General features: G+C 34.8%; 2 protein-coding genes across 2 annotated transcripts; both read right to left on the bottom strand.

Moving 5' to 3' along the window:
• Positions 1-124: 124 nt before the first annotated feature.
• LOC114365763 (cytochrome P450 4C1-like) lies at positions 125-3,828 on the bottom strand. The gene is made up of 9 exons (XM_028322418.1): positions 3,608-3,828; positions 3,102-3,211; positions 2,944-3,034; positions 2,688-2,870; positions 1,936-2,327; positions 1,777-1,845; positions 1,449-1,617; positions 853-1,032; positions 125-312 (listed from the first exon to the last, which is right to left on the bottom strand). The coding sequence occupies exons 1-9, from the start codon at positions 3,759-3,761 to the stop codon at positions 149-151; spliced, it is 1,512 nt and encodes a 503-aa protein (XP_028178219.1). The 5' UTR covers positions 3,762-3,828; the 3' UTR covers positions 125-148.
• A 235-nt stretch (positions 3,829-4,063) lies between these two features.
• LOC140534819 (cytochrome P450 4C1-like) lies at positions 4,064-10,407 on the bottom strand. Its single transcript, NM_001437137.1, has 9 exons — positions 10,220-10,407; positions 9,814-9,923; positions 8,280-8,370; positions 7,870-8,052; positions 7,245-7,630; positions 7,086-7,154; positions 6,838-7,006; positions 6,144-6,323; positions 4,064-4,337 (listed from the first exon to the last, which is right to left on the bottom strand). Exons 1-9 carry the CDS (start codon positions 10,371-10,373, stop codon positions 4,174-4,176), a joined length of 1,506 nt encoding a protein of 501 aa, NP_001424066.1. The 5' UTR covers positions 10,374-10,407; the 3' UTR covers positions 4,064-4,173.
• Between the last annotated feature and the right edge of the window lie 102 nt (positions 10,408-10,509).

Genomic DNA, 10,509 nt, shown 5'->3' with positions numbered 1-10,509 from the left:
AGATAAAATAATTACGCTTTAACTCTAACATGCGTCAAAATTAACGAAAGTTTGTTTGCTTCGTTATTGTGAATAGACCTTTAACAAAAAACAACGCTTCTAAATTGGTAGCAAAACAACACACTCTGCAGTTGGTTAAATCAGTCATTTATATTGTTCGTCTTATAAAAGAGACGTATACAGGTTCGGAGTTTCTTAATACTAAATCTGAGGCAAGCTTCAGGTCTTCGGGCCGGGTGACAGGTACCAGTTGAAATCGCCGCAATATTGCTGAAACTGCGGATTTCATCTCTAACATCGCGAATTTCTGTCCTGAAAAGATGAGATTGAAAAGATTAAAAAGTTTAGCTAGCTAAGTACCTACATACCTATTTATTTCTTTTTTTGAGTCACTAATTTATCTTTTTGAGTTAATGTGAAATCTGAACGCCTACGTAATTCATGTGCGCAGGCAATGAACCTCCATGATCGTAGCATTGCTACGTAAAAGTGGTTGGTTATTTCTACTCAGGGTCTGAGTTCAATAATAAATAAATACACCAAGTATTTGTTCCCGTTAGGACATTGCAGACTTGAATAAATCTGATTCTTTATACCTCACTAGCTTTTTCCCGCGGTTGCATCCGCGTGAAATTTAGTTTGTCACAGATCGTCATAAATTATAGCCTATATGTTATTCTGTGTTATAAACAATAATACTGTAAAGTTTCATCAAAATCCGTTCAGTATTTTTTGCGTGAAAGAGTAACAAACATCCAGACATCCAAACTTTCGCATTTAGGATTTTATACCGTAGGACGTGTGATAGAGTTGTTACACTCTTCTTAGAACAAAAATAAATTATACAAGTACCTATACAATTACGAGGTCCAGCGCTAAATGGGATGTAGGCGAAGGGATGCCGGCCTATACAGTTTTCTGGTAAGAACCGATCTGGGATGAACTGTGTGGGGTTCGGATATAAGTCCTCGCGCCGGTGCAGGTCGAAGATGTGTATGTGACAGTACGTCCCCTTTGGAATTATGTATTCCCCTAGAAACATAAATAAAATGTTATACAAATTAATTAGTACCTACCTACTGAAATCTATCTACTCCAAAAGTAATAAACGTATTATTTTCATGTAATTACGTATTAATTTTCCGTGACTTCGGGTAATTATATGCTCATTACACTGACATTTGCCTTCCAAGAGATGTACCTACAATGGCACATTATATTGTTGTCTAGTACGCCAATCACAAGCCCAGGCAGCCGTCAATAATACCTCATATTTATTGTTGTTATTTTTATAATAATTTGTACTTTTGTCTTCATATTAACTCGACTCTTATAGTCGATCATGTTCCACTATCATTTTCGATGATGTTACAGTTGTCTACTGACTGAGACATTTATTCAATGGTTTTGGAAAATAATATGTAGTAGGTATCTAATGTCACTCGTACCCAGTTTAACATTTTCAGTTAGTGTCCGGCTTATGAAAGGCACGGGCGGGTAGAGTCGCATGGATTCCTTGATACAGCATTCTAGGTACCGCAGTTTCGTCAAGTCTTCCATAGTAGCTGATCGCTCTGAAGCTCCGAACACCTCACGTAACTCGTCAAATATTTTGCCCTGAAAATAATTAAGTCCCTAGATCTGAAACTTACACCTCAGTATTGTAATGACTTATTCGTATTCTTGAAAGTATTTACTAAATGTTTTTTTCCTTATAGGTACTACTTAATGATTAAAAAATGCTAAATACTTACTTCTGTATAGATTGCAACTTACCTGTATTTGATTGTTGTTTGCTAACATCATCAAACAATATGTTAATCCAGCTGCTGTTGTGTCATGTCCCTATAAATAAACACAAAATGTTTCCATCTTCAGTAAACGTATATTTTCTAATGACTATTTCTTATTGGTCATTGCACTTTATATACTTACCTCAAACATGAAAGTATCAACCTCCTCCTGTATGCCATCATCATCAATCAAGTCATCTTTTTGAGCTAAGAGCATTAAATCTAACATAGCTGTTTTCTTCCTTCTCTGGTTTAGGAATACTGTGTCATCATTGTCTGTTTCATAAATATCGAAGCCATTTTTTTCTACGTACTCCTTTCGTTCTTTAATCACTTTTCTTGTAAGGCTGTGTACTGTGTCTAGGCATTTCTCCTGCTTTTTCCCAATAGATGAAAAGTTAAATAAGATATTTGCATGTAAATAAATTCTGGTGACTCTTTGAACAAGGAGTTTTCCGAGCTCATAAATTGCAGCTTTATAAGGTTTTCCGGCGTCAGATAATTCTTCAGTAAGGCGAGTTCCCATGGCTGTTTCTGAAAACTACAATAAATCAGTCACAGTGGCAGGATACATGCCGCACCAACATTAAAATTACGCCCTGTATTTAAGGCCTAAAGGGTGACGACGGAACTCTATACAAGAAAAAAAGTGTATTTTCGATTTACGAAAGTTTTTTTTTCATTCTATAGAATTTAGAGTCAAACCCCCTTACTAATAAAACTTACACGCTCGTTGATCAGTGTTTTTTAAAGTGACGTTTAGTATGGAAATGTCATTTTAAAACAGTGATCAACAACTGTGTAACTTTTTATTAGTAAGGGGGCTAGTATTCAAACTTGACTCGTCACCACTGACGAGTCGAGTTTTTTCAAATGTTTCTCAGAATAGCTTACCACAAATAGAGTTCAGCGTGAACTCAGACAGCAGAGGTATGACGTCGACCTCCTTCCCCCGAGCTTTGTCTAGCGTCTCTACCATCCTCTGGGTGTTCTCCTCGATTGACGTATGGAACTTGCGTAGAATATTAAAATGAAATGCCGGCGTCAGAATTTTCCTCCGCTGTTGCCATTTTGCTCCTGAAAAATAAGTTTTAAATTAGATGCAATGTTACTTGGGTAAGTCATGAAAGTTATAGTTTAAGGAACTTACCGTTACTCAAGAGTAGCCCATCTTTCAACCAGGGACTTAAAAAGGTGTATATGTGGCTTTTGCCGTTATGTTTCGTTGTAGAAATTATCGTCTGTAAATTAATAATTACCGGTAAGTTAAAAATAGCATACATTCCATTTATGATGTAAAAAACAAACCTCGATATCGTCTGGCGCGTATATGTTTATTGCACCGATGTTAAAAGCCCAAAACTTGTACATTCGGTCCCATTTGCTCGCCAATTTTCTTAGATGTTTGAATAGTTCAACTGGAATATGTAAAGTAAAACACTTTTGTGAACTCATTGAATTTTATCTGCAACTCGAACTGACTTTGTTTAATATTAGTTGTAGAACAAGTCCATATCCATAGATGCACGACGATTTATTATTATACAGCATCAAGTTTAAGCGTATTAGTGACCAGAATATCACCCGTATATCCAGGGAAATCAAGTTACCATTATAACTAAGACTTGTTACGTTTTGTAAAGCGTTTTTTATTATATTTAAAGGAATCAACGAATGCAAGTCAACATAGCATTTTCGTTGCAACACTTGTTTGTATTCTAGGTAGCTTTTTTGTAACTTAAAGACGCATAAGGATATAGAAAACTTGTTTATCAAACAAAGAATATGATAGTAACTGCTATGATAGCTCCTACCTGGAGTGACAAGGTACTCGAGTGCATTTCCCACTATAAAGACTCCTTGAGGGCCGGGTATTTTCCTAAACAGCCGTGCATTTTCATTGTAATTGAACAAAAGATGCAGTGAAAATAGTACAATAGCGATAATTGTAAGTAATACAGTGAACATTGTGCCGACCGCGTCTGCGCAGCGCTCGCCGAGAACTCTCGACTCGGTGCTCGGTTTATGATACTATCGTTAAATTAGGGTTCCGCTGTCATGTAACTAGAACGTTACTTTTGTTTGTTGTTTATTGTCAGCGGTCAACTTATCTTACTTGATGAATAGTCACATCAAGGCGGGTAGAGCCGGAGCCCTATCTAATAATACCACGATAACCGCGATAGTCAATGTTAACTTTGTTTTTGCGATTTCTCCTTTGTTTTTGGTGAATATTTTGTTTTTATGAGTAATAGTAATTAAAGTCTTTGTTCTGTAAGATAATGTTGTATTTCCATAATTCAGAAAAAGAACGAATTATTTAACGTAATAATATATTAAACTTAATATTAATTAATACGGTACATTTTGTTCTATATTATCATTTGAACCTTCTCTCGAACTTGACATTTATGGGCCCATTATTTCTCATGACAATGTCGGCAGCAATCTCGATGTCCGAAGGTCGCGTCACGGGCAGCAGGACATAATTACGCAAAAGCGTGGAAACGACACATTTCATCTCCATCAGCGCGAATTTCTGACCTGAAAGCAATTATAGATCAACAAAGTCAAAGTTAAACATTTCCTTATGTTTAGTCTGATTATTATGACTAAAAGATTCCTAAGTATGGCATTTGCCTTCATGGAGGCTTTACATAGTTTACATGTCACATTAAAATGTTGTCTTGCCAGCCAACATTGAGACAATTATCAAAATAAGTAAGGTATAAATACGAATTTTAATAAAATTCAATGCCGTGTAAAATATTTTGGTGCGTAGGCTTAACACAACTTTTATTTCCTGCTTACACAAAAGTGATAAATATAAAGTTCACAAAGTTATATTTGTCGTATGCAACCAAGGTAACATAGAGTTCGCTACTTTACCAAGCTTCTATTTTATTTTGTTTACCATTTTTAAACATAATTATCAGAATATTCATTTTTGTCAGACTAACAAGCTAGATCATCATGACTGATAATGATACATCATGACTGTAGTTAGAAATACAAAGTTGTATAACAGCGTACTTATACTAATACATTTTGTAATCTATACTTATAATAAATCTGTAGAGAGGTCAATTCTGTACATGAAATATATTTTCAAAATAACTATCAGGGGTGATTAGTCATCGATACCGTGTCGATACTGATGCCAAAAATGCAAGGAGTAAAATTTTTGTCTGTCTGTTCCTTATAGAAACAAAAACTACTCGACGGATTTTACCGAAACTTGGTACAATTATTCTTCATACTCCTGGGCAGGTTATAGTATACCTACTTAGGAGCAGCAAAAAACATTTGTATGAAAAAATCTAAACCGCGTAAGATAGATGAAGGGGGTAAAACGGGATCCACGCGTACGAAGTCGCGGGCGGCCACTAGTGAAGAATAATTTGTAATTTACCTAGGTACCTACAAACGTGAAAACTCATTAATTGTTAATGTTCTTTTTATGGTTTTCTTTAAGACAATTTCAGGAGCGTTAATCAGTCTTCAACAAAAGGAATAAATTTGTTTGTGTCATGTACTAATACATTTTGTAATATAGAATAATTTGTAATTTACAAAACTTCTTTACTCTTTTCTTAATTACATTTCTCAGAAACCTGAAAGTCTAACAAAAGAAATATTTTTGTTTGTGAGGCATGTGCATGAGTAAGACGTACCTACCTATAACCTACGCATAGGTAGGTACTTTATTTATACGCTAAGATAATGATACAATGCACTCTTACTTTGTTGAACAAACGAAATAATGCACGAAAATACGAAATATTTAGTAATCTTAAATGAAACGTTGAAGATTTCATCTTAATATGCCTAGGAAAATGAATCTTTAAAATTACGACTATAGGTAGGTAGGTACCCACCGGATTTTTTGCATTTAGCCAAACGTGTTTTGATAAACGTGTATTTAAATAGTAGTACCTACCATTTGGAATATGGTTTCAAGAAATACAGTGGATTTTGTTTAGCATTTAGAATAGTCAGTCTGGGTGACATAAACCTTCTTAATTGCGAATTTAATTTTTATTTTTCACTTTGATTTTATTTATTATTTAGCTGTAAGCTTTAATTCGTTTGACTAACTTTGATTCGTTGTTTACAAGGATGGTTTGAAATAGAGAGAGAGAAATCTGAATTCGCAATTATGTTTTGGTCCTATTTGATACTGAAGGGTATCAGTCGCCCCGAGTGACTGTAGAATAAAACCTACGACACGCATTATCTTTTCTTATGTGCGTTTACGCATTATCTTTTTTTATTGGCCTTTCTCGTATGTGTTATTGTCTTACTTTACATGACAAAAAATGTGCTAGTATATAGATTGTAGATATATACCTATGCAGTTGCGAGGGCCCGCGCTGAAAGGTATATACGCATAAGGATGCCGTCCTATGCAATTTTCCGGTAAAAACCGGTCAGGGTCGAATTTCAATGCGTCTTTGAACAGGTCCTCGCGACGGTGCAAGTCGTATATGTGTATATGGCACAACGAACCAGCTGGTACGGTGTAATTACCTGCAAAAAGAAGAATAGCACGTGCATAACAGTTTACTAACTTGTTTGATTGAAAATTACTTACTATCACTTCCATACTCCTTTCACATATCAAAGAAAATTACGGGCAATGCCATTAGCTGACGTGCAGACTGCAGTCGACAGCACATGAATAAACGTCGTTGCAAAATCACTGTTATTACAACTGCATAAGATTCTAACGTGTTAAGCTTGATGTGCCGACCTCTGTACAATAAGGCTGAGTTGCACCATCTTACTTTAACCTTGACAAATGTCAAAAATCTATAAATATCCGGTTATTGTTACGGTTAAAATAAGGTGGTGTAACTCAGCCTTACACCCGTATTCACAAACGATGCTTGCTTAAGTGAAGCAGCAAAGCGAACGCACAGCGTTGAATAGAGCTCTGTGATTGGTTCGTGCGAACCCTGTGCGTCCACGCGCACTGTGAGACCTCATAGTAATGTTTGTGAATACGGGCGTTAGACTTCATAGACATTCAAAATATACATACTTAGCACCACAGTTTCACTTATTGTACGACTTATAAAATGAACCGGTGGGTAGAGCCGTAGAGATTCCTTGACGCAGCATTCCAGGTAGCGCATCTTAGGCAAATCTTCAACTTTCACTGGTCTGTTCGAGTCATCAAATATTTCGTTCAACTCTGCCACTATTTTGTCCTGAATCAAAAAGGATAATTTGTTAAAGCCTGAAAAACGTTTCTGTAAATACATACAAAATAAAGGGAAATATCGGTACCTGTGCTTCTTTGTTATTTGCTAACAACATTAGGAAAAACGTTAGCCCCACTGCTGTAGTATCATGTCCCTGAAAGAATATAATAGTTCATAACCCCAGTTTACTAAACCCTCAAGCAAGCAGCAAAAGTTGATAGGTGTAGGTACAATAGGTACATACTTCGAACATAAATGTGTCAACTTCTTCTTTTATGCCCAACTCATCGATCAGTCCTTCTTTCTCGGCCGTTATCAACAGATCCAACATTGCTGTCCTTTTCTTTTTTCTGTGCACATATAAATGTGCGTCGCCGTCTTCGGTCTCTGTGTTTTGTTCAACAAAATTTTCTTTTCTATCACGAATGACTTTATCTGTGAAACGATGTATCGTTTCCAAAGCATTCTTCTGTTTTTTCCCAAGCGTAGAAAAAGCGAATAAACAATCGTAATATAAGTAAATCCTGACGAATCTTTCCACTAGGTAATTTCCAAGTTTGTAAATAGCCTCTTTGTAAGATTTCGCGGATTTGGAAGTTTCTCCACTTAATTGTGTTCCCATGGCAGTTTCTGCAATTTGAAATATTTCGTAAGTCAATCATTTCAGTATCAGTCCCGAATGTCCCAATAGACATCATTCCACCCAACAATGTATAGGAAAAAGAAAATTAGCAAGATTTTCCCGTAAAATTTTCCAACTATTCTTCATAAGAATCTTGTTTTGGATTGTAACAAACATTTGACGAAAAAGTTAAATAGGTTTAAAAAAAAATAGTTCAGAAGAATTACATTTTGTTTACTATACTAACCGCAAATGGAATTCAGCGTATATTCGGAGAGTAGCGGCGTGACGTTGACAGGCTCTCCCAACGTTGCGTCCAACTTATTTACTAAACGACGGCTATTCTCTTCCAGAGTAACGTAGAATTGCCGCAAGATGTTAAAATGAAACGTTGGTGTTAAAATTTTTCTTCGTTGTTGCCATTTGGCACCTGAAAAAGCAGCATAAGTTATTTACATTCTGCAGATTGAACTATGCTCATAATCATAAAATCGTTTATCCAAATAGACTGATTTGAGCTCAGCCAAAAACTACGGAATACTACTAGATTTTGTGCTGAAATTTCCGTCAAAAGCGAGTTATTTTTATTTATTTAAAAAAGGTATCTTAAAAACCTCATCCGTTTTTGAAGTTGGTTAAATAGCTATAGAACATTACCACTACTCAATAATAGTCCGTCGCGAAGCCAGGGCTTTAGCAGCTTGTATATTGGGCTTTTGTCGCTGTGTTTCATAGTCGACACCACTATCTGAAAACATGAGGAAATGTGTAAAAATAATGCAATTGATCTCAATTCAAGTAGGCCTGTATTCGTTATTTCAATAGAAGTTTATAAATCATACTAATATTATAAATGTAAAAGTTTGTGAATTATGGATGTTAGTTACTTTTTCAGTCAAAAATTACTTAACGAATTTTGATGAAATTTACAGTAAGTATTTTGTTTTTATGTGTCAGGAGGCAAACGAGCAGAAAATATTTTTATTATTGTTATTATGTACAAACAGTACACCAGAATATACCTAACGATCTGTGAAAAACTGAATTTCACAAGAGCGAAACCGCGGCTTGTTATTTGATATTTTTAAACGTATATTTAATTTTATAAGTGTTATATCTCAAAGCTTAACCTTAAGGCCGATTAAAGTGTTTATTACGTTAATTGGTCCTAGCAACAACATAATCTTCTGTCCTATTATAATTAACTGTACACAATATGTCGATTCACTTTATTATCAGTTAAGTACCGACGACTGCATCTGTTACTCACCTCTTGTTATTGTTATGACCATCATTATGTTTTAATACTTATAGCATGCAATTACAATATTTTTATTATTGTTATTATTTTTATTTTTAACCTCTTATACATTTCCACTAAGTACCTACACACTATCGAAGCTACAATAACTAAATAATTTACTTCAATGTCTTGAGGATTATAATACAGTATTCGGATTTTGTGAAGTTTTACAAAACTTATTTGAGATGCAAATCTTGCTGAAAATATGTACTATCTCTCGTATCACAATGAAAAAAGTCCTGAGAGCGAACGAATATAAACGTGTCGAGTAATAAAGATGTTATCACCTCTTTTAAAATTTTATTAATTACCTGTTTTGCTACCATGACCATTTAATATTAACTGTGGTGGTAGTACCTAAGTGCTGCAATGGCCTAAATTGCAGGCGTTTTGTAAAAAATATATTATACTTTTGTAATATAGTATACTTATGTTCTTTTAATTGAGGACACTTTTATCCTATGCCATTCATTAAGATTTGAACATTTTCCTAGAAAATATATTTATTTATTTATTTTATTTGGTGCACAATACATACATACAATACAACTGTAACATAACATAGGACAAAGCAGGTTATACAACATAACTTGTTGCAGTTCCATTAACATGCAAATATCAATATATTATCCGGATGTTCATGAAGTCGAAAAGATACGGCTTAAATAAATATTTGCCCGAATGGGCAAATATGCCCAAAATATCATTTGTTGGTGTGCTAAGCGGATCGGAGTGTAGTACCTACTTTCTACCTAAAATAATATTTTAATACGTTAAATGTCTGTAGCTCTGTATGAAGGACACCTACTTCCAAATTCAAAATCTATACAAAAACATCTTTGTAATACAGCGAGCAAGTTAAATACTAAAGAGAGATGAAATGTTTACCTCGATGTCTTCTGGATTATAAATATTCACGGCACCGAAAGGATACGCCCAAATTCTGTAGATCCCGTTCCATTTATTGGCATATTTTCTCCCCAACTTAAATAACTCGACTGAAATGAAACGTTCATTAATTAATAATTTTCCTTTGTTCTTTTTACTAGATATTTTAGTCATTAAATTAACGAGAATATCTCAAAAATGAAAATACTAATAATTTTGCTTATTACACCGATACTGGCAAATATACTTACCAGACCAGTGTGTACAGACATCTGACTACACATTTTATTGCAAATTAGCACCTATTACAAATACATAAAATATGAGTAGGTACAATATGTTTGACCGTTTGTATTTTCGATTCAGTTGTTATCGAGATTTCTAATGAATTTATTTTGTAATTTACCTGGCGATACAATGATTTCTAAGCCATTTCCCAGGATGAAATGATTCTTCGGTCCGGGTACTTTTTTCAATTCTCTTGCTAGCTTACTGTGGTTCAAGTAGAGTTCGGCGAAACACAACACAATAATTACTGCAATAAGCAGATATACTATCATTTTTACACAAACTGTCCGTGCAGAACGGCAAAATGCGTTCAACTGAACACTAAAACTCGGTACATCGGTGTGGCAGCTGTAATCGGTCATCCTACCTAATTGCGAATAATTTCACGCATGGAAGTGCTTAAATGTA

Source organism: Ostrinia furnacalis, unplaced genomic scaffold (genome assembly GCF_004193835.3).
Source record: "Ostrinia furnacalis isolate ACB-3 unplaced genomic scaffold, ASM419383v2 OfSCF7642, whole genome shotgun sequence".
In the NCBI taxonomy this organism is placed as follows: domain Eukaryota; kingdom Metazoa; phylum Arthropoda; class Insecta; order Lepidoptera; family Crambidae; genus Ostrinia; species Ostrinia furnacalis.
This window is presented reverse-complemented; position numbering and strand designations above follow the sequence as displayed.

Bases quoted from the DNA above. Each gene is read 5' to 3' on its own strand.
- LOC114365763 (XM_028322418.1), bottom strand. From the start codon at position 3,761: ATGTTCACTGTATTACTTACAATTATCGCTATTGTACTATTTTCACTG. The intron at 2,871-2,943 runs GTAAGTTCCTTA...CTTATTTTTCAG, and splicing joins TGGGCTACTCTTGAGTAACG to GAGCAAAATGGCAACAGCGG. The intron at 1,033-1,448 runs GTACGAGTGACA...TTATGTTTCTAG, and splicing joins AACTGAAAATGTTAAACTGG to GGGAATACATAATTCCAAAG.
- LOC140534819 (NM_001437137.1), bottom strand. From the start codon at position 10,373: ATGATAGTATATCTGCTTATTGCAGTAATTATTGTGTTGTGTTTCGCC. The intron at 9,924-10,219 runs GTAAATTACAAA...GTTTCATTTCAG, and splicing joins AGAAATCATTGTATCGCCAG to TCGAGTTATTTAAGTTGGGG. The intron at 6,324-6,837 runs GTATGTATATTT...TTCTTTTTGCAG, and splicing joins AAGTGAAACTGTGGTGCTAA to GTAATTACACCGTACCAGCT.